Source organism: Mycteria americana, chromosome 15, assembly GCF_035582795.1.
Source record: "Mycteria americana isolate JAX WOST 10 ecotype Jacksonville Zoo and Gardens chromosome 15, USCA_MyAme_1.0, whole genome shotgun sequence".
NCBI classification, from domain to species: domain Eukaryota; kingdom Metazoa; phylum Chordata; class Aves; order Ciconiiformes; family Ciconiidae; genus Mycteria; species Mycteria americana.
In genome coordinates, this window is record NC_134379.1 from 1,200,153 (window position 1) to 1,223,204 (window position 23,052).

At 50.3% G+C, this 23,052-nt stretch overlaps 1 protein-coding gene across 4 annotated transcripts in view; it reads left to right on the plus strand.

The window, feature by feature from the left end:
- The window catches only part of MNT (MAX network transcriptional repressor), a 46,858-nt gene extending 31,171 nt beyond the window's left edge, over window positions 1–15,687 (plus strand). For all 4 annotated transcript variants that reach the window (XM_075517726.1, XM_075517725.1, XM_075517728.1 and 1 more), the window contains 2 exons: window positions 12,398–12,590; window positions 14,224–15,687. In XM_075517726.1, coding sequence (XP_075373841.1) covers window positions 12,398–12,590; window positions 14,224–14,939 — 909 coding nt within the window. In that variant the 3' untranslated portion in view covers window positions 14,940–15,687. The remainder of the gene's footprint in view (window positions 1–12,397; window positions 12,591–14,223) is intronic.
- Window positions 15,688–23,052: the final 7,365 nt, after the last annotated feature.

Sequence of the window (23,052 nt, forward strand, 5' to 3'; positions counted from 1 at the left end):
AACTACAAAATAATAAATGAGGGGGATTTTGAAACTGTCTGTCATACAGCAGCAGGAAGTTGGTATCAGCTTAATCTCCTGTTGTCGTGTCGGTGTGACTGATGTGATAGAAATAGTGATAAAACATGCTTTGGAGGATGTGGAAATATGAGTAAGATTTTTACAAGGATCCCTGTCTCACTTGTTGTTTATCGAAAATTAAGTTACTCTGATCCTGCCTGTGCCTTGGACTTGCCCTGCCAGTTCTTGTGGGTTTATCCGAACACTTTTCTGTGTGCAGCTGGGACTTCTTTTTTGTCTCTTTCTCGTTGCTGTCACTGTGGGGAAGACGGGTGCAGGCTGTGGGAAGCTGGGTGACCTGGTGAATCAGTGAAGCTGCTTCTGCACAGGATGTTAACATGGGCATCAATGAAACAAACCAGAAAAAATGGATTTTTTTTTTCCAGTTTCTTTTTCTGTTAGCTGTCTTACTCATCTTTTACGTCATTATGAATTAAAGTACTATATCAAGTTTCAGTTTAGAATGTCCCTTCCACTGTGGAATTCTTACTGTTTTCTTAAATCCCCCTTGGGGACACAGTGTTCATTCAGGGACAGCCAGTGTAGCACCCATAGGAGAAAATACCGTCCGCAGTCCGATAATGAGGGTGTCAGGTAGGGACTGTTGGTCCTGTCATGCTGAGATACTTCTTGATCTGAATAATGAGGCTGCTCAGGTCAACTTGAGACAGCATTTAGGGAAAATTATGTCTTTGAATTTTATGACTCTGGTGGAAAGAGGAAGATAGACGGTGGGTGACCTGTTGTCCTGTACAAAGTAGGTGTGAGCTGGGTGCTGTCTGTTGGGCAGGTACCTGATTATTCACTCTATTTGTATTTTTGGAAAACAGGAACTGGCTCCCTGAGGGCTGCATTTAGCATTAGAAAGAGCAACTTTTATTTTGCTCTTCTTCCCACAAGCCCTGAGGTCTTTGAGTGGAAAGTGTCTCCAAAAGAAGATTGATTTCATTCCACAGACATTCGGCAGTGATGTTAATGTTGCGCAGGTTGGGTGGGTGTGCAGAAAGCTGGTCGATTCTTGCCATATTCTGCTCTTTCAGAGCAGTGTGTGTCGTGATTCAGAGCTCATCGTCCCCAGCAGCTGGCACCTTCCTGTCACTTCATATTTAAGAACTTCATGGGGCTTTACCTTCTCTAAGGCAGTCTCTCAGCCCGGCGGGGCGTGCTGTACCGTGCGGAGGAGCTTCAGCCTTGGGACCACCTTCATGAGCAGCGGCAGGGAGTCCGAGAACTGGCGGTGTGCAGGCACGGTGGGCACCGCAGCTGCTGCGCCAGCCGGCGCTTGCAGCCCTCAACCCTTTAGCACAGAGGCAAAGATTTTCACTCAAGTGCACGGCTTTGATTCATGGCCTTGCACAGGTGCCGGCATCGGTTTGTATTTAACAACTGGGTTTTAGGTCCTCCCGCTGCTGCTGTGGCCATAACAATAAGGGAGGTAGGTCGATAGAAATCCTCTGGTGACCCAGATCTGCTCCGTGGGCCGTAGGTGGAGCCATCGGGATGTGAGTAACTGGCACTGACCTCCTTACAAGCATGGAGAAACAGGGAAGAGAGGTGGTGCGGGAGGATCGGCATCCTTCTCTGAGTCACCAGGACTTCAGCCTCCCAGACCCACTGCTGCGGTGCGCGTGCGGTGGAGTGGTGGTCCTCGTCTGCTGCGGAGGGTGGTTCTCTCGGAGCTCACAGTTGTCGGGACCCCCGTCAACTGCCAAAACTGTGTTTTGGGAGGTGTGCTCCTCTCCCAGGCGAAGCCCTCCCCTACGTGCTCCCCTGGGCAGCCGCTCAAAGCCTTGGCAGCGTTCGTGTTCTGATGCACAGCTCACTGGTGCATCTCGCCCGTTGGCTGAGCCAGATTTGTAGGAATATGACAAAAGGGAGTGCCGTACCCGGGGCCCATCCAAAACTCTGCTTTGTCTCCCCCAGCAGCCGCTGTGAGATGCCTCCAAGAAAAATACAAGAATACTGCAGCAAGTAGATGTAGCGATAATGTGTCTGCACATTAATCTCCTCCTCATCTCTAGCAGTAAGAGATCTGGCTGTAGCTCTAACGCGTAACTGCTTGCCGCCCTCCAGAACTGCTGTCTGTACATCGTCACGTAGGCTCAGGAAAGCTTGCAAGGGTCCCGCATCCCACAGTTGTGTCATTAATAATAATCGCTCATTGCAATGCAACGCGCTTTATTTTTGCTTGCAGAAAATTATTACAGTTATACCAGAGACACATTTCCCACACCAAACAGATTAAAATGATTTGTTTGGGATAATTTTCCAAATAACAAACACCATAGTATTTTGGGGTATTTTGGGCATCTGGAATCCGTTAGCATCATTGAAAATGTCTCACTTAGTTCTGGAATGACAGAGATTATTAAAAAAAATAAAAAAGGAAAACACTCAACCAAACTTAACACCTTGTCATTGCAAATAATACTTTTTTTTTTTTTAACACTGGATTTCCCTTAATCTTGAAAGTCATGTCAAGGAATAAAACAGATCTGCTAAACTGGTAGAAGCCAGCGTGGTTTTGGTGATTGGCCCTGGGCATGGCTGTGCCTTTCCCTGGTTTGTGTTTGTACTGTGTGTTCCAGTCATTTGCTGCTTTTTTTTTTTTGGGTTTTTTTTCTGAATTTATTCTTTGTCTTCCTGATTTGGATTCTTCCTACCCTCTACCCTAGTAACTGTTTGCACTCCATCCAGAGAGCGGTGCTTCAGGAGGCTGGGTCCTCTTAGATCTGCCAGGCCAGCGCAAATAGCCTTGTTTCAGCTGTATTTTTGTTCCAGAGGTTATGGCCCGGTGTCTTTTTTTATCAGGAATCTTAAGTGCTAACAGTGTGCAAATAATAAATGTAAGTAACAATGCACATTCTCATTTTCCCATGATTTCTCTGCTCCAGGCAGATTTCCTATTCTGTGAAGTATTTCTACCTAGATATCCATCTCTGCCCTTGCGACTAGATTGAACAGTGGTGGGCGCACAAAAATGCGACGATGACAAGCCCCTGCCCGGCACGCTTCTCTTGTACTTGCAGAAAAGCTGGTGCAGCCTCTGCAGCAAACAACTTGCTCATTTCCTGAAGGCACCGTGCTTGCTGCATGCCTATGAGGGTGAAGTCACCTCCCAGAATATGACAGTGCTCTTTGGCTGCCTTCCTTGTCCGGGGGTTAAACACATGGAAGAGCCGGGTCACGAGGCTGCTGGCAAACGACCCGTCGGGTCCGAGACGTGCGGGCAGACCTGCACCCAGGGGTTCACGCCACACTGCAGGCTGCCTCGTCTCCTTTGAAGGATCTACAGGGTAGCAGCCGTGCATGGGATCGGATCGGCCTGCTGCAGGGTGCTGGTGGTGAGACCTACGAGTAGCGTGGGATGGACTCTGTTTCACCTTGCAAGTTTTATTTTGGTTTTGGTGCTCGTGTAAAGTGTTAGCTTTGAGAGCTTAGGAGGCTGAAATCGGTGCACAAACAGTGGTAGCGTAAAGTCCTTGTTGTGCTCCTCCCCAGCCTCAACACACAAGCCGTCACTTCTCACGATCCGCAGGACCCCCCCACGTTTCCCCCCGTGTTGAGCACTTCGCGTTCACATCTCGGAGTGGTGATTTTGCATCGTATCTGGGGAAAGCAAGACCGTAATCCTATGCTGAGCAAAGGCTCTCGGGAAAACCCACGGAAGTCCTGCTGTAGTACAAACGGGCTGGGCGTAGCTGCACGTGGGTGATTTTGGTGGGGCGGCGTGCGCGGGCGAGCCGCTTCTGCCCTGGGAGAGCGGTGCGGCAGCTACGTCAGTCGCTGTGGTGGTACTGTTGTGCCGCGACCTGTATTTTCCCGTCGGTGGTACCAGGCTGGTGCATCCAGCACCGCTGCAGGATTTCATCTCCAAGAGCCAGCCGAATGAAGCAGTTACCATGGAAACCATGGCTTTGGTTCCCGTGGCAACCAGCCGGGGTTTCACACAAGCAGAAGGAGAGGTACCACCATTACCTCTGCTGATGGCCTGATCCTGCCCGGTGCTGCTTTCCGCAGACTGAGGGGCCTCGGCAGGAGCTCAGGTCCAGGAGGTCCCAGAGGTCCAGGGCGCAGGAGCGGGTCCTTCACAGGCAGGCTCCGGTGGGTGCCGTCACCTTTGCCAGCGCAGGCGGCCGCCGCTGCTGCGCACGCTCGCTGCGGAGGCTGGGGACACCGGCCTGATGCCATGGGAGGAGCCGGCTCCCGGTTTCCCCGCTTTCGTGGGCTCTCCTTCATCGCAGCTTGTTGGGTTGAGTTGAGGCAAGAGATTTCTCTAGGTGCTGGGCTTTAAACAAACTGCTCGTCGCACCTGAAGAACTTCATAGAAAATTTAGCACGATTCAAAGTAGGAATGCCCAAAATTGATACAACTAGTGCAAAACCCCAAAGTGCTGCAGGTGAGTGTGGCACCTCTGCCAACAGCGTCTTGGGGGCTGGGGCTGTTTGGGGACGGCACGTTCCTCAGCACCCCGCTGTTCTCTGATGTTTCTGGTTGCAGCATTAGTGGAGACAGGCTGGTAGACTACTCGGTGCTGTAGACATGTTGCAGCGTGGCAGTCCCTGCAAGGATAAGATGCTTTTCTTAGGATTTAGCTTTTTTCCCATTATATACAGGAATCGAAACTCCGTACGGCAGTGGAAAGCCTGAGCGGCCGGGTCGAGTCTGTGCTGAATCGCGGGGAGGTCCTGCAGGTGGGATTGCTGCTCGGGGACCTCCCCTGGCCCAGCAGCTCCTGGTTTGCTGCAGCGGCTGTGATCCCAGTAGCAAAGAGTTAAAGAATCTGGTTCAAAATTGCAAATCACTTTCATGATTGCTCATTGATGAGGAATTTTTAATCAGTGAACGCCATGTAATAGAACACAACAGCTGAAATACGCTTTTGGAAAAGCTCATAATTGAAAGTGCGTTTTTAAATTGCTAATATAATGTTTATAAGGGGAGCTTTTTAATAAGACCTTTTAAACCTCACTGATGCCAACTACGGGGCTAGCATTATTCTTGAGGCAAGCGTAGAGAAAGCATGGGGGGCATTATTTTCAATCTTGACATAAGAATAAGCAATTTAATTACAGCCAGCTATAAAATGGAAAATTCTTTACAGTGACAAATGACTATTGCTGCGTAGCGACACCAGTAGTTTGTTTCTGGTTTGTTTACCAAATAATGGCAAGTGGGATGCACACAAGGACCACATAGCAGCTCTGAAACAGGGAGAAGAATGGGCACAAAGGAGCAAAATGTTACAACTGGTATTGCATCGGGTGTTTGCTGTCACTGCAGTTGTGCTGGTCTTGCTTTAATAATCCATGTGGGTAAAGGCTGCTTTGAAGCTGACAGCTATGTGTAGAGGAGGAAAATCAGATACTCACAGAGAACAAAAGCAAACCCACGTATGGATTTTAATTTGGTCACTGCTGATTAAATACAAGACGAAGGGACTCTTCACCAGTGCCCTTGTTTCCTTGTCACCGTTCCCACCTGCGTGCGGTAGCAGCGGCCGCTCTGCACAGTGCGGATGGCAACTGTGCTGGAGAGGGTTATGGTCAGAGCCGGGTCCCAGGCCCTTGGTCCTCTGCAGGCATTGCCAAGCAAAGGACTTGCTCTCAGCTTCAAAATCAGGCATGTTTTCCGTGGGAAATAATATTTTATATTATATATATCTTGCAGGGATACCGATCCCTGCAGCAAACAATTACCTTGCACTTTATTTGGGCTCGGCTCCCTATTTCACTTGTGGTTAGGAGTTAAACTGCGAGAACTGTAAATGTTTGGAGTGAAATGATCAACTGTTTTCACTGGAGCCGGCAGCTGATTTGCAAAACTTCCCAACTGTCAAAAGCCATGGATGGATTCACATGAAAATGAGGAAATCCATGGTTTCTTCCTGGAGTAGATCAGCTTCCCCCACAGCAGGGTCAGGGTTTACTGGCTCTTTCAAGAGACGCTTTTGTGGAATTTTGTTAAGTGCATGCAAGTGAAAAACAAATTGGTTTTGAAGTTGTGATTCTCACTGTAGCTTCCTTACACTGCAGAGTAAAAGTTGCCTGGGTAACCAAGGCTTCCAATTTCTTAACATTAAAAAAAGAAATCCTACAGCCATCACTGCACAAACATAAGGAGAAGGGTCTGTGCTGAAGTTTGTTGCTCGGAAAAGAGCAGTCTCGGGGGGGTGGGCGTCTGTTGAGCTGGCGGAAATCATGCTGCCTTCTTTGGTACACATGGGTTGTGCTCAAATGCAGTCTCACCGGCTTTGGGCTGTGAGAGCCCTGCTGCTTTGTACAGAACAGAGAACCGAAACTGCGGATGGCTACGCTTTGCCTTTTCCGGGGGTCTGCAGCTCCCAGTGCCAATCGATCCTCGCCACTCTCTGAGGCAGGTGGGAAAATGGAAATGCAGATAACTTCAGCGACTCTTCCACCATGAAGAAGCAGGATCGGTATTTCATGAACCAGGTTAAGTGAAGGAGTTCACACCAGGCAGCTGCAGGCGTGATCCCGTCTGTGTGCTGCTTCTGTGGTTGAACGCAGACGCGTGGGGCGGCAGCGACGCTGGCTAGGTGCAGAAGAAGGAGGGGGCACTGGGTCTGATCCGACCGGCTCCGTGAGGTTGGTGAACACTTCCCGAATTGCAGCGTTGCACGGCGCGCGGGGAGGGACCTGTGCACGGTGAGAGCCTGGGCGGTGGGAGTGCTCGCCCACGCAGCAGGCTTTGCCCCAGCGTTTTCCCTGGATGTGCACAGGTCCTCATCCTCGCAGGGACTAAGTCCATGACATAACGTGAATCTAGGCTAAGCATAAAACTCATAAAGCACATAACTGCCTATCAGGAGAAAACTCAGCTGGATATTTTGTAATTGTTTCACATTCAGATAATTCAAAGGCAGATAAACTTTGAAATCACACAGGTTTTCATCTCTCCTAGCATCTCCCAGCCTGAAGCTGCAGCAGATACAGAAGGGAGGGTTTGAACAACAACATTTGAAGTCTAGCTGCAAGGTCAGCACTGGAATAGGAACTCCAAGCCTGGACACAGGGCTTGCCAACCATGGGCTCCTGCTAGACCACAGCTGCCCTCGAGCCCGTATTGTCTCGCAAGTGCTTGTCCTGTCACCCTGGGTAAAGGGACTGCTGCGATGAGGAAGGAGTCTGCTGGTGGTCCTGTGCTTGTTGAGCTGCTTGGTGTGTGGCAGGAATTTTTGGTTGATTGATTACAATTACAGGGTTGGGGTGGTTTGGTTTTTTTTAATATTGTAGTGTTTCAGATTCAGCTTAACCTTGGGAGGAGGGACTCCGGCTGCCTCGGTTACATCTGCCAATATCGGCAATGGCAAAGGCGCGTTTTGGTGAGCCCGCTTGCCTGCTACCTAGTTTCCTACTCTGAGGGGCAAAGCCGTTTCGTTTGAACTCTGCTTGGGATTTCTCACCTTTTGGTGCAACCATCCTTAAAGTAGTGACTTCCAGGAGCGTGGGGGCTCCAGACCTGTCCCTGGCTGCAGGGACCACGTCCTGAGAGAAACAGCAAGACAGTGCAAAGGAAAGCAGCGTCTTCTGGGGAGGGAATTCAGGAACAAGGGCTTGAGTCTTCAGTCTGGGGTCAAACCTGGGGATGTGTGTCCTTCAGGATCTTGGCAGACGGCTTAATCATCATCCCAGGTACCAGCACTGTATCGGAGCCCTCGCCACTGCCATTCCCCACAGCTCCTAGTAGGAGCGGCGGCCGGGGAAGTGGGTCGGATGGCAGTTACCGACCTGTCGCTGTCCCGGGCACACATGCCTTTGCCTTAATGAAACTTCAGACCTTGAAAGACCTGTGGTTGGGCATTTGTATGAATTCCTTTTATTGAAATTTCATTCTTTCATTCAGGGTTCCCTCTGCCCATTTCAACTCTAGCCTTATGTGCCAGTTCTGTTGGAAGATCCCAAAGGTTTGGTGAAAGAAGTGTCTATGTAGTTGCTTCCTATTTTAAAACTGTTGTGACTTTTTTTTTTTTTTTCTTTTTGGTATTGCGTAGGATCCATTGTGATACTGCTGCTGTTGTAAGAAATTCCTGTTTTAGAAAAAATATACTGGAGGCCAGCATGTGCCTCTACAGGTGTTTTCTGTTTGGGAGTAGGTAAGCGAGCAAAGTCAGAATGACTAAGGTTTGGCTGTCGCTGTGGACTTTACTGACTGATGGGAAGACCTGGCACCTGATGTGGGCAGGATGATTTGCAGAAAATAACCTGTCGACGGGCAGACACTAGGCAGCGGTCGTCCAAGGGGCTGCCGGTCAGGGAGGGCACAGGGAGACGTGCACCCACCCTCTTCATACTGGCCGCCGGTGGGAAGAAGTACAAAGGCAAGAAGGTCCCTGCTCCCTGTCCCCTCTCCAGCAGGTTCCTGCGGGAGATAAGCGCAGGGGCCAGTGGGTCAGGGTCTGTTCCTGCTCCCAGGCTCGCCTTCAAACGCAGGGCGGGCACGCACGCAGCCCCTGCGGAGCCTGGGACGGGGCTGTGCCCTGCGAGGCCGGTGCCCGCAGAGAGCGGGGCAGTGCTCGGAGGGGAGCTGCTGGAGAGGGAGGAAGGCTCCGGTTAATCACACCCAGTTCATTATGAGGCCAAGTAGCAGCTCAGCCAGGAGATATGTCTTTACGAAGCGATCCACAGTGGATTGCATCCTAGAATAGTTTTTGAAAGATTACCGGTGCCAGCAGAGACTCCAGCCCATCTGCTCCTCCAGCCTCCCCAGCAGCTTCCCTTGGAGAGCACCCAGCCTGCGAGCACGCTGGCCGGGGGGGCCGTTTGCAGGAGCCCCAGGAGGAGTGTGTGGTCGCGGGCAAGTGGCTGCCGGGAGCTGGCACCCCGTCAAGCCGATTCCCAGCACGGGGAGGGCTGGGGCTGCTGGCAGCGCGGAGGGAGGCAGAGCCCACAGGGCCGGGCTTGGAGCAGTGCCACGGCCCCAAGCCTGTGCTGGAGGAGTGGAGCACCCAGAGAGCGACAGAGCGAGCTCCCTGGCCCCGCTCGCTGGGAGACTTGTCCTGCTGCTTGCTAAACGTTCGCCTGCCTTTTCAGTAATTAAAAGTTTTGTAACTAATTACCAGCTGCCCTGCCCATATCTTATAGTCGTGCTTTCCCCTGGTGCTGGGAGTCTTCTCTCGCAGCAGGGAAGGAAGCCAAATCTGCTTGAATATGCTTGTGCTGTGCATGATACGGGTGCTGAGGCTGCATGGATTTCTTTCTTGCACTTCCTGGAAAGCTGTGTTACTGTATTCTGTCCTTTCGTTACCGTGCCCTGTCAGTAACCGCATGGAGAACGTGCTTGGAGAGAAATGCTGCAGAGAGGGGCCGGGCTTGTGTCCGTATGCAGTGATTTTAGTCTCAGGCTTTCTCCTGCTTGCTTCTTTCCTGATTAGAGAGTAAAGAAGATGACACTCAGACGAGTTCTCTTCTTGCATATTTAAACCTGAGCACGGGAGTGTGCACCTTCCTCATTGCCTTAGCTTTGCCCTCTGTGTCCCACCCTCCCCCCCCCTTCGGCTGCAGGGAAATCAAAGCACACACAGCACAACCGTATTTTCTGGGTCAGGCAAAGTGCTTCGGCCGCACTCAGTAGGATAAGAGACTTTAAAACTAGCATATGGATTTTGGCTTCTGCCATGTATGGATCTACACGCCATCTCCAGGCTAGAAGCGAGCACCGGTGCAGAGCCAGGACTCGGGAGACCCTGTCCCCGCTTACCTGCGTCTCCTGCACCCAAGACCTTCCCTGCTGCGGACACCTCCTGTCCCAGTAACTCCTCTCGCTGCTGTAGGCTACAGGTCTGCTGGGGTTTCCCAGTATAAAACTTTGGTATTGAGGAGTTGGCATATCTGCTGCCTGCTTGCGGTTTAAGAAACAGCGAGAGGGACAAAACTGCCCCCTTTGCCTGAAAAGTGTCCGTTTCGAGAGGCTTTTAGCTGAGCTAAAGCCAGCTGTGCCGGGAGGCAAAGCAAAAGCCTCGTTAAGAGGAGCTGTCTCCATTTACACATCTGGAATGATTGTGCCCTGCTAATATGCGTTGTTTGGCCATTTTAAAAATAATTCCTTTTTTTGTTATTATCAGGACAAAGGTACCCCCCTTTTTTTTTTTTTTTCATTTTACTTTTCTATATGAAGGTGGCAGGAACTACCCTAGTCATTGTGTTGGCTTAGGCTGAATTAAAGGCCTGGCTGAACAGGCTTTAAAGTTATTCCTGGCTAACTTTTGAGATAAAAGACCAGCAGAACCATTGAAATGAATGAGGTCAGGTTCTGATTGCAGTGTCCTGGAGAACTTGAGAGAGAAATAAAGAGCACGTATTCAGAAGATCATGAGTCTGATCCTCTGCCGCTCTGCTAAGTGTAAGGTTTGCTTTTAAATTCAGTGCTTGCCAGCAGTGAGTGAAAAAGAGCATCTGTGCAGGCTCTGTATAGCTGGTATTTTCAGAAGTGTGTATGTGATTTAGGTCCCTAATGGCGAAACTTAACTTTAGAAAATGGACAGGCTGTTCGTGGGTTTGCAGATTTCACTTATTTTGTCTCTTTTATGCTTATAGTAAGTGCTGACCTGGGCTGGGGGACAGGTTCTCTGTCCTGTTGCTATTCAGTGCTACACTAGTGGCTTAAAATCTCATAAAACAGTACCTTTTGTGAAGATCAGTTATCCTTTTTCTGCTGCACTGCTCAATAATTGATCCCCATCAGATCTGTGTGGTTTATATTTCCCATTAATAGTACTGGGTAGCGTTTGGTGTTTTTGTGTACTGTGCTGGCCAGCGCAGCATCTCGTCCCTGCCCATGAACCGATCAGATTTCCGACACTGAGCGGGCATTAGCAGAAGAGGAGAACATATACTGTTCCTTCGCATTTGACTTCAGGATTTCCCCCGTGACGCAGGGTATTGTCGGCTCTTAGCCATCTCTTCTAGGTCAGGAGCTCTTAGTGTGGTGTGTGTTGCTCAGAAGGTAATTAGTACTTGTGCTTTTTCTTTTCTTCTGACCATGTAAAAGTTCCCCCTCCATGATTTATGTGATGGTTACAGAAATGCCCGTGATTTTGTGTAGACCTACTTGGGCTTGAGTGCCCGAAGCTTGTCTTTTTTCCCCCAACTACTGTCAGTTGGTTTAGTAAAAGATACTATCTCTTCCTATGCACCTTGTTTTTGAAATACTTCAATAGGTCTGTGGTTTTACCTTCCCGCATAAGAGCAGAGTTTTCTGCGCAAGGTTTCTGTCTTTGTGCAAGGATGTGGGGCTTTTCCACCTTTCTCAAGCCGTGGGCCAGCAGTCCGTTGCTGTGCAGGAGCACTGCTCTCTGTGTAGATGCTTCCTTTCCCTAGGGGGGCTTGGGAGTAGATGTATGTAGGAAAAACTCCATAGCCCCGCTCTCCGAGTGGCTAACTGACAGCGGTCTCGTGTCCTCTCGCCTGGCGATCGGGGGAACTGCACCCATTTCCCTCCCTTTGCACCTTCCCACCAGACTGCGATAAGCCCTGATCCCCTTCAAATATTTCACAAGGCAGGTGAAGTGAGGCCGATGTTGGGAGCTGAGTACTGACCCCTGTCGCTCTAAACCGATGCTGAAGTGCAACAAGGAGCTCGCTTGGACTGAAGCAGAGAGTCCAGGTTTATATTGCTGCACCTCCAACAAATACCTGTCTGGGACCTCGGACAGGCTGCTTCATGGTCCGCGAGCGCTCTGCGTCCATGAGTCGTTTGTTGGTGTCCTTACGGAGGTTCTTTCTTGCCAGCGTTTGCACACACGTACCGTCACTGTCCTGTGTTTAGCTTGGGACGTCAGCAGGGTGGAAGTGCTGTGCTGGGAAGGGTCTGGCTTCCACGTTACAGATATGAGTCATAGCCATAGTTCAGCACTCCTGGTTCCTAATTTTTTAGTTTTGTTGGGGAGGTTAGAGGGAAAAGGGAAGAATGCAGGAAGAAGATTTCATTTTCTGTCTTTAGAGTGGCAGAAATACTTTTTCTTCAGAGAGAAAGCCTTACAGCTTTTCCTGAGGAGCTTTAGGCTTTAAATTTACCCCTGGAGTTGAAGGGACTCACACCTGACGTGGTTAAGCATTTCAATTTTGGAGGCTCATCAGTTTTCCTTCAGAAGGCAGAAAGCAGTTGGCCAAAGTAACCCTTTAGGTTTTCGTGGCCAGCTCTTGTCCTTTCCCTTTCTGCCTGAATTTGAAAGGCATAACTATATCTGGACATGTTTTACACCAGCATAACTGGTAATAAAAGAAAACCAGCTATGGACACGGGAGTGACCAAGTTAGTGTAGATTATAGTTGTCTTTGTTCTCCCTTCATTTCTTTTTCTTCCTTCTGTCTTTAGACTTTAAAGAGAAAGGAAAAAGAATATGAACATGAGATGGAGCGGCTGGCAAGAGAGAAGATTGCTACCCAGCAGCGACTGGCAGAGTTGAAGAATGAGTTGAGCCAGTGGATGGACATCTTGGAGATTGACAGAATTATTCGACAGACAGTTCAGCCAGAGGATGACCAGGCATCTACCTCGACAGCATCAGGTACCCGTAATTACTCTTTTCTTGTCATCATCACTGTATGTCACCGACACAGTTACATACTGGTGGTGGGCATCTTCATTTAGCACCATCAAGGTTTCTTTACATTCAGAATGAATTTAAAGGTTTTCAAGTGTTTTGTAATCGTTGATGTTGGCCTAATAATACACTGCCGCTTGTGTAAAGTAAACTGAAAATCGTGCATCAACGTTAAGTAGGTGCAAAGTGCAGGTTTGCACATTCAATCTGCTCATACCTCACATGGAGCTCCCTGCTTTCAAAACTTAGTTTTCCTCTTGCACAGCTATGCTTCCCCGCTCGCTAGAACTGGGTGGTGTATGAGCATCCTCATGTATTTGTGCGTGGATGTGGGAGGGTGTTCAGCCACGTAGAGAAGAAGGAATTGGTGCAGGAAGGATCACCAGAGCATTTGAACGACTTAATGAGCCTTCACGTTGCGTGAAAAGGATTCACAGTGAAGATGAAATGGTACTAATGAATATCTGGCGTGCTGTTCCCAGTAGGAAGTTTTTGTGAGATAGGAGAGTGCATGCTTTTCTCCATACCAGTGATCTGCAGCAGGAAGAATAGGCAGTCCGTGGATGTACAGTGCTTTGCTATCCAGAGATGGGGAGGCTGTAGCAGTCCGTAACCGTTTGCAGCAGTTCCTTCAAATCGCGACAGCATTTGCTCTTGGCACTCCAGGCAGACGCTACAGCGGGTTCCAGGAAGGGAAAACCTGAGCTTTCTGGTTCATTCAGGCTTGTAATCGGGCTCGTCACCTTTGAGCATACTCGCAGACTCCGAGTGTAGGCTGATGGAAGTTGAGAGTAGGAGTGCTTTGTCAATAGGCGTGTCAGCCGTTCACCTCTCCAGCTGGCCTCTGCTGAAAATGATCGCTTCAAGCTACTACTAACCACAGCGCTTGCAAAAGGGAAGTGTCTTCCCTGGTTTTCCTGCTGCTTCTCTATCTTCTGAGATTTTTAATCTCAACTGCATGGCTGGCTTTAGAGCAGGCAGTGCAAGGTGCCCTGCTCGTCTTCCTGATCTCCACAGGGTCAGCACATTCCTGCGTTACTTCGTTAGTTCATGGCCTGGACGAGAGTCCATTTTCCAGAACCAGACGAGGAACTTGCTGCCATGTTTCTCCATGGCTGTTTCCTGCCTGCTCTGGGAGCAGAAGGGGTGGTACCGATCGGTGGAACAACTGGACAGGAAAGGAAACCCTATTCTTCTTCCCAGACGGAGCCCTCCTCAGCCCAGACGGAGTTCAGCCCAGCTGCTCTCCGCCTGCCTCTGCTCACGGTGCTTCCCTTGCCTGCCGAGCGGGATCTCTCAGCCTGTTGTGAGCACCCCTCTCTAGCTGGGGCTTCGAGCTAGTCATGTCTGCCTGGCTCCGGGTCCTTGGCCCACAGGCAGGGAGGAGAGGGGTGTGCCGCCCCACTGGGGCTCGGTGGAGCCTGCCGTGCCGTGCCGTGCCGTGCCGTGCCGTGCGATGCGATGCTGCCTGCCTGTAGTTCGGTGACTCCTCCTGCTGTCGTCTCTTCCGCCTGTGCTGCCTTGTAGGGAGGCTGGTTAGTCCAGTTCGTGCTCTGCTTTCTTTTTTATGGGAGTTTCTTCCTTTCGTTTTTTCCAGAGGGTGAAGACAACATGGATGAAGACATGGAAGATGACAGGCCAGTGAACTCGTTACCAAAACTAACCCAGCGCCAGCACCCAGAGCTCCTGAAAGCCGTCCCTTCAAACGCTGCTTCCCACCACCCGGCGGTTCTGCCTCAGCACCTGTCCATCCAGCAGAAACAAACCCCAGCCCACGCACAGCCTCCCATCCAGACGCAAGCACTGGTCCAGCCGCAGGCGATCGTCCCTGCACAGACTCACATCGTGGCGGCTTCGACAGTGCAATCGACTGTTATTGCCCACACCGCCACTACCCACGCTTCGGTCATTCAGACTGTCAACCACGTGATTCAGGGTCCACAGACCAAGCACATTGCTCACATTGCACCTTCCACGTCCAGCCCTGTGCAACTTACCACTGCTGCTCAGCCTATCGGCCACATCACTGTGCACCCAGCCACCATCAACCACATGGCCCACCTCGGCCAGCAGCTGCCCATCTACCCTCAGCCCGTGGCCGTCAGCCAGCCCGTGGTGAGCCATATTGCTCACACGATCTCGCACCAGCAAGTGAACGGAACCACAAACCTTGGCCAGCAAGCGGTGATGGCCAAGCCTGCTGTAGGAACCCAAGTTGTCCATCACCCACAGTTAGTTGGGCAAACGGTCCTAAATCCGGTGACTATGGTAACCATGCCATCATTCCCAGTGAGCACACTGAAGCTGGCCTAGAGGGGATCGTCCGACGGCAAGGTCTTTGTTGGGAAACTTTCCGAAACTCCATACATTCCAACCACGTCCGACTCCGCAGGAGGAAAGTGCAGAAAGCGCCGAGTGGCAGGACGCCGGGCTGGGCTGTCCTCAGCCGCCCAGTAACCAGCCTGCCGCTGGCAGCGAGAGCCGGGGCCTCTCTGCACTTGAATTTTGCTAATCTGAGAAAACTTCAAAGACAGTTGTTCATGGTGATTTTTTTTCCTTTTATGTGTAATCAGTGAAATATGGATATGATGTTCTTAAGACTTTAATTTTCCCCTTTTATGTGTTGCTTCTTTGTAGAATAAAAATTGCTGATCTCTTTATTGAGACGTTGCGTAGAATGGGAAAAAAAATCATAGAAGTCTATATTTATATATATGTGTGTATGTGTGTGTATATATATGTATATACATATATATATAAATATAACATTTGAAGAAGGCCTTTTGTAAGGTTGATTATTTTGCAGGATTATTAGACAAAATTCATTTTTGGAGGAAGAAGACAGAGTGTCCTCTCTAAACAAGAAACTTTAAGACAGATGGTTTGGTGGACCAGGGTACTTATACAGTGACAAAAAAAAAAAAAGTTAAACCATGTTAAAGGTATTTCCCGTCAATATATTACATTTCAAAAAACCATCTAAAATCACTGTGACTTGTTATGGCATTTTAAGGAAATTCTCTGTCCTGTCTAATAAAAGGAAAAAGAATACACAACTGGACTTCATTTGTGGCAGTTTTATAAATGACTTGATTTTTATAGCTATGTCAAAAAAATAATGTTTTTTATTATTTTAATGGTTGACAATGTTTTGTTTGGATGGTTTTTTGGGGGTTTTGTTTTTTGTTTTGGCTTGGTTTTGCTGATGCAATAATTGATTTTGCAGATCTCTGTGCATGGCACTCCCCCTTTCAGGATTCCTCCTGCCAGTCCCAAGCCCCCAGGTTTCTTGGGTTCGTTTTTGTTTTGCAGAGGCAGATATTTTGTGCTGGCAACTTGCAATATGTTTATCTGGTCTGATAGAGCAGAACCTGGGACAAGAAGACCAACAGAAATTAAGTAGATTTGCTGCATGGGTTACTTTTCTTTGTTAGTTTGTTCCTGAACTGACCCCCTTTTAGCGTGGGAGTCAGTGGATTAGAAAAGGGATAAATGTGCATGTGCTATCTTCCAAAGTGCAAGCAGTTTTGACATCTTTTTTTCTTTGGGGGGAAAAAAAATTCTAGTCTTGTATGGGATAACGGTATATTCCAGGAGATCAGGATGTATAACTTGTGTCTTACAGACTACAGTGAGACGTGCACCAAAGAACAACCCCTCATCCTAAGTGACCCTCTTGTGCATCCTTTCCGGTGGTTAGGTCAGATCTCACTGAAGTCGGTGGCAAACTCCCACGGAGTCACGAGAGGAGGGATATCGTTTGGCTCTGCGGGTGCTTGCCCGCCTGCCTGGGAGGTTGCTTAGGACGTGTTTCATTGCTGACTGAATATTCTGGTCCTTGCACCGTTTTGTGTGTAGTACTGCTATTAATGATCTCTTTTCCGTCTTCCTCTCTTTTTAAAAACAAACACTCCGCAGTCCTTAATGCAGGCAAAATTCCTGCTGTAGCCAGCGGATGTTTTCCTTGGGGCAGGATGGGAGGATGGTCCCTGCTGGTCCCTGACCAGGTACGCTCTGGAGGTGACGCCCGTTCAGAGGGGGAGGTAAGGAGGGGCCGAGCAGCCACACCTTCACTGTGCTGGCTGGCTACATCCAGTTTTGGGCTGAGATCTTCCACAGGAAGACGTGATCCGTAGTCTGCCCAAAATGCCAGTTGGCTCCAGCAGGACTTTTGCCCGGTTGTGGACTGCTGTGAACAGTGGCAGAGGTTTAATTAAGAAAACTTGCCAGTTCCATACCGTCCATGCTATGGTTGAACTGTGCTGGAGGCAGGAGTCGTTACTGCAACCAGAGATCAAGCGTGATTGTGCCTTCTGAGCAGACATGGCTGAGAATTGCATTAAATCTGTTTATAAAGCCCTGGGTTGCTCCGTAGTTAACTCTTTTTTTTTTTTTTTTTATCCCTTGCATCCTTGAGTCCAGGAAGCTCTTGCCTGTGTTGCTAGCACAGTTTCTACAGCAGAAAGGACAAATCTTTAAGGATTTCTGTCCTTAAACCACATTTAAACAGATCGTTTGCTCTCACTTATAGTGCACCATTAACACTGGGGTTAGCAGAATCGCCAGGGCTTTATCGTCTCCTTGTACACGCGGGTGCTTTCCCAAGGACGTTGTGTTTTGTGTGCCAGTATTTCGGATGTCAGCATTAGATATCAGGACAGTTGCTCCTCATCAGAAACTCTTGAAAACTGAGTATTTGCAACAGGGTCATCTCCCTTCTTAGGAGGAACCGCGTGGATTTGCCTTCTGTACTGCGTTAGGAAGGGAAGGAAGCATCTATCTGCCTTTCTTTACTGTTCCAACTCACCAAATAGTAAAATCGAGGCCGGAAGCCTCATTTCTAGTCGAGGGTGGCTGAGCTTATTGAAGGAGAAAAAGCCTGGATTGGGAAGCAGGGCTCGGCACACGAGCGTTGACCGAGAGCCCCTCCGTCCCCCCGACGTCGTTCCCTGTGTGCCGCGTTGGCAGGAGCTGCGGGATCAGCCTGCACGGGTTGGTCCCGCTCTTCTTACATGCGGTTTTGCATGGCGGCTTACTTTCTGCATTGAAAACTCTGCTCCCACCTTAACCCCGTTGGCTTCTTACCCCAAGATAGGTCCTGGTGACTAGCAGTGACCCAGGCATACAGCTGCTCTGTGCTTTCCACAGTAGAAAGTGCACGGGATGGAGAGAAGCGTTCCCGTTTCATTTGATACAGGCGAATGAGCTTTCTGGTGGATTATTTAATGGCCTTTACTGTACGGACAGGTGATGCTGCTCACCTCCTCTTCTTTTAGTCCCTTAGGGTTTAACGGTAACGGTGTCACTACCCTGCTCACCTACAAGTCCTGCATCTTTGCCAGTTTTTCTCTCCCCCTCGGCGTTCAGCAATGCTGTTTTGTCTGAACCCCTTCATCAGTGTTAGCCTCCACTTGAAGAACAGCTTGTCCCGCTCGGCCAGCCTGTAAGCTGGTCCGGACGTCTTGGGTCCCCCCATTCTCATCTGCCTTTTCCACGGCTACCAGAAACATTTCTTTGGGGTTTTTCTGTTTGTTTTTTAAAGTCGGCAAACTTCTTTCTGTTCTGTGGGGAAAAGAGCAAACCGCAGCCCTTCTTTCCCCACGTCTGTCATTCCTGCTCAGAAACTTTGGATTTACGCTAATGCTCTTAGAAATCATGTTCAGTACTGTATAACAAGGGGCACTTTAGAAATGTCTCTCCTCCTTTGATATATGTGTTTTCCCTATGGAGAAAGCTATATATAAATATATATATATGTACACTTTGGGATTCAGAAGATCTAATTTGTCCCAAAAAAATCAATAAATATGAAGTTTACAAGAAATCTCTTCTGTTGTTGAATAATATTAGTTATGGGTAACCATACCACAGAAAAAATAGCAAATGGGTTTTCTATGTAGTAGTTTTGAGAAGACTTTTCTGTCCTGTCAAGCCTGCCTCGGAGCCGGTAGGTTAGTGGAGATGCTTCCACCGAGGGCAGGCTCTGGGTCCATCCCCTGCGGCGCTGTGCTTCCCGACCTCGCGGCCTGCGTGCTCCCACGGTCCCGCGCTGCCAACAGCAAAAGCGCGCTCAAAAGCTTGGTCCGTGCTTAAAACTTCAGCGCAGTCGTGTTTGTTTGAAATGGACGCCGGCAGGTCTGTGTGAGCAAAACCCCTCGGACAGCTGCAGCGACAAGCGAAAATACCCTCTTGCTTTTGCAGCTTACCCAGGCTGGGGAGCTGGATTGCGCTGTCCCGGCAGGCGAGCGGTTTGGCTCCTCTGAGCTGAGCCCGCCCCGGGGAGCCTCCGCGGCTGCCCCGGTGCCTGGTGCATGGCAGAGCCCCGGTGCCCGGTGCGTGGCAGAGCCGGGTCAGCAGCCGAGGAGGAGCGGGCTGGCAGCCGGGCTCGTCCCCTGCTTTCCTTCAGGCCCCTTCCCACTCCCACCTGCCAAGTAAACGCAGGCAGAGAGGAATAAACCCAAACTGCTACTGTAAAATTATCCTGAAAAGAGTTCTTACAGCTGACACTTTAGCATATGGGAATGTATTCCTGACCTCACCAATAAAAATTAGCCAGAACCCTGTAGTTTAGCTTAGGAAGGGAAATGACCCGATCTCCCACGTTCTCTGCAGTCGCTCGAATGGGGTCGGAGAGGCGGTGGGTCGGGTCGGGCGTCCCTGTACATGCGTGTGTTGGTGTGCGCGGTTGATGCCGGCTGCGTGCGCTTCGCTCTCCCGCAGCGGGAGGTGGAAACAAGGTGTGTGTGAGACTGTTCTCTGAACTCCTCGGTCTGGTGACGGCACCGGCACCGGCACCAGCCGGTCGCTGCCTCTTGCTGGCCCGCGTGTGCGGTGGTCCTGGCTGGAGCCGCTGCTGTCCTTTGCTCATCCTCTGATTGCTCAGGATTTCTAAAACCGATCAAAACAGGTGGGGAGGTGGAGGGAGAGGGAAGAGTTTAAAGAAGGCAGACAAATTACCAAAAGTAATTATAACCATTTTTTGCATGGTATCAGGTGGACAAGTGGTAGGAATTTTTGAATTCCCAATTCATGAGCTGGGTTTTAAAGCCCTGTGTAGGGTTACACTCCTGTCCTAGTATAGGGTGAGGGATTGTCTTGGCTGGAGAAACCTTAGCGTTATTCAGAGTATCAGCGGTCTCAGTCGTGCCACCGCTGCTGGGGACGCGGTGGCTCGCGCCCAGACCCAGTGACAGCCAGGCTCTCGGAGCAGCTTCCCCCAGGGCTCCTGCCGCTGGCCCCTCCAGCTCGGTGGCAGCTGCCGAGGGCCACATCGTCAAGTCTTGACTCATACCTTTCTCAGGCAAAACCCGCACTGATCTCAGGAAAGACTGAGGAGAGACTTGAGGATGCCAGCCCCTGCTGCCGACGGCTGCTGCCCGCTTCAGAGGGGGCACTGGTTGTGCAGCCCAGCTCCCAAAGTTTACAACATTGTGCAAAGTACATCATTCTGTAAACCAAATCATTTTTATTTGGGTCTAAGCCAGACCATTGCCTTCAGGCTTCCTTTCAGACAAGGCCATTTTTCTGCTGGCGTTTGCTTTGCAAAGAGCGAGAGAGGGACGGACTTGTAGCCGCTGCTGACGCACGGGGCAGCGCTGTTTTGCTCAGCCCCGGTATTGAGCAGCTTCGGTGGGTTTGAGAGCCAGTTTTTGACCAAAAACATTCCTTGTGCATTTTTCTTTTATGACGATGACCCACAGAGAAGGAATCGCATGCTTTGTTTGTGGTTTGTGCTCAGGAGCGGTGCACCCTGACGGGGGTTGAGCAGTGAGGGGTTTGCTTGGGCAGGGGGACGATAACCTGGGGAGGAGGACAGGCTGCACTTCGCCGGTCAGCGAGGCAGGCGAGCACCCCCCTCGCTCACGCCTGGGCTGTTCGGGTCCGTGCAAACCAGCTCAATCAGAGGGAAGCAGGACGATGGCCGTCAGGAGGGTTTTCCCGTGCCCGTGGTATTGCTGGAGTCGGCGGTGCCGTGGTTCGCAGGCTGTTCCCCAGACCGGTCCCGGGGCGCGTGCACAGCCCGGCCTGGCGAGCGGGACCCTGCTCTGCCCGCCCGCGTGGCAGCGGCTGCGTGCAGCTCCGGGGCCCGGTGCACGGTGGGGGCCAGCCAGCGACCCACCTCTCGTGCCCAAGAAAACGGGGCTGAAGCCAAACTGCTGCTGTCGGGCCTCTTTTTTCTGCACGTGTGTGTGTGTGTGTGTGTGTCCGTGCTGGGGTTGAACACTGGGTGTCGAAGGCAAGGAGGGCTCAGCTGGGCAGCCCCGTGGCCCCCGGCAGGATCGGGTTTTGTTTTCTTGAGCAGAGAGCTGGACAGAGCTGATGTCCCTTCTGCTCTTTTAAAATCGTATGCGGTTTATCCGGGTAGGAAATGCCCCACCAACTAATTGGCATTCAGCGTATTACCGTGCAGGTCCAAAGACCGGCCAGGCTGCTGCCTGCTGGTGTTGGACTACTTGTCTCTTCTTCTTTGTTTTAATTAAAAGTGGCCTTCTATAACAAAAGAATAAAAGAAACAAAAAAAAAAACGTAAAATGCCTTTGAGTGGTTTAGGTGGAGGTGAGACTATTGCTGCTTGTGTCGGTATTGGTGTGATTGTCCGTATGCACGCCTGTTTATATACGTATAGACATTCAATGCAAGACTTTATCGTGTCTCCGATTTTTGTATGTAGCCTGTGTCTCTTTTGGACTGGTTTGCATCCTGAGTGAATTTTTTGCATTTAAAAAAAAAAAAAAAAGTGTGAAAATTGTTCGGGGCCGGGTGGGGACGAGGGGTGTTTGGAGACCTCCCTTGTGCGCCTGGGGAGGGAGGCGGGAGGGCCGGGGGAGAAGACGTAATTTGCCCGGTGTGACGACGCAGTTGGTGCTTGTTTGGCCCCTTCGCTTTCTGTGATGTGTATGGAAGTGTCCCCAGCGAAGGTGAGCCACCTTGGCCACGTCTGTCAGGCGACGGCTGCTTACCTGAGCGGTGCGCTGGCTCAGTCCGTTGACTTTCAGGTGCTTGCTTAAGCTTAATTAGACACGCAGCTGCGCTGAGCTGGGACCTGGCTGCCCTCAGGCTGCTGGAGGTGCGTGGAGGTGGGCAGCCCTGAGCACCTCGCAGGTGAGGCTCCTCTTCCACTTTGCATCTGTTTTTTTTCTTGAGTGAACAGTTGTTCATTTCAGCCTTATTTTAATTCTAAAAGATACTGGAATGAGGAAAGGGAAACTCTCATACTTCTGGCCTATTTTCCATCCCTTGTTATCATTTTGAACAGGTTAAAATTGATTATAACACTGTTTTTAGATTGTTTTCTTCCTTATTCAAACATCAGTTGTTAGGAACAGATGTTTAGCGTTAAGGAAAATAGGTTGTGGATAGGGTCAGTCGCAGCATCTTTTTCTTCCTGTTATATAGAGCTTAAAAATAATAATCCAAAACTTGAATTACCAAAATACCAGCATAAGCACAGCATTGGATAGGTGCAGCCTTGGCAAATGTTGTGTTTGGCTGTTTCCACGCCGTGCCACCGGGCCAGCGCTGCTTCTCGTCCGGAGCTGGGTGCAGCAAACACGAAGGCCCCGCTGTTGTTTATTCCCCGCTGCCCTGCACCGCCAGCGCAGGGGACGGTGTTGCTCTGCACCGGGAATTTATATTCTTACCGACCATTCGTTGCCGTTTTGCTCCCTCGGAGGGATTGCACGGCTCTGCTGTAGATCAGGATGAGGCCCATTCATTCGCACTCTTTCTTTGTGCTGTGAAAATGGATTTGAGCGTGAAGGAGCACTGGTGGTGGGACACAGAGCCCTCCACGGCTCGCCGGGGGCGGAGGCTCGCCTGCGACAGGACTTGCTTCCAGGGAGACACCCCAAGCTCCCATCCCATCTCCCTGCTGGGCTGGAAGCCCTCGCCGGCCGGCAGCCCGCACGGGGTGTACGCCTCCAGACGAGAAATCCTGGTACGAATGCCTTACGGATTTGCCTTAACAATCTGATCCAAAAGAGTGTTTCTTCACAGAGTAAGAAGTATTAATTGCATCCACCCAACGATTTATTTGCATCTGGTCAAGCACCAGCCTAGGCATCGCTGGGTGAGGAGCTGCGGTGGAAGCGGGGACCTCCCGTCCCTGCTGCCAGGGTCCCCCGCGTCTGTCACTGCATGTAACCACCCTCCTGGCTAAAAGCGTTTACCTTTATCCTCGCTGCGCTCTTTGCATTAGGAATGTGTCACTGAAGATGCTGATTGTAAGTGCAGGATTGCTGCCAATGCTGGCCGCTGAGTCAAAGCCCTGGAGACCCGTTTGCCTCCCCGTGCACATCACAGGAAAGCCAACCATCGGCGCGCGCTCACACTGGGCAAATGCAGTCTTTGTTTACAGTGAGGACGTGTCACTGTGTTACCAATTTATTGAAATACTGAATATTGAGAAACCTAGACTGTAAAGATT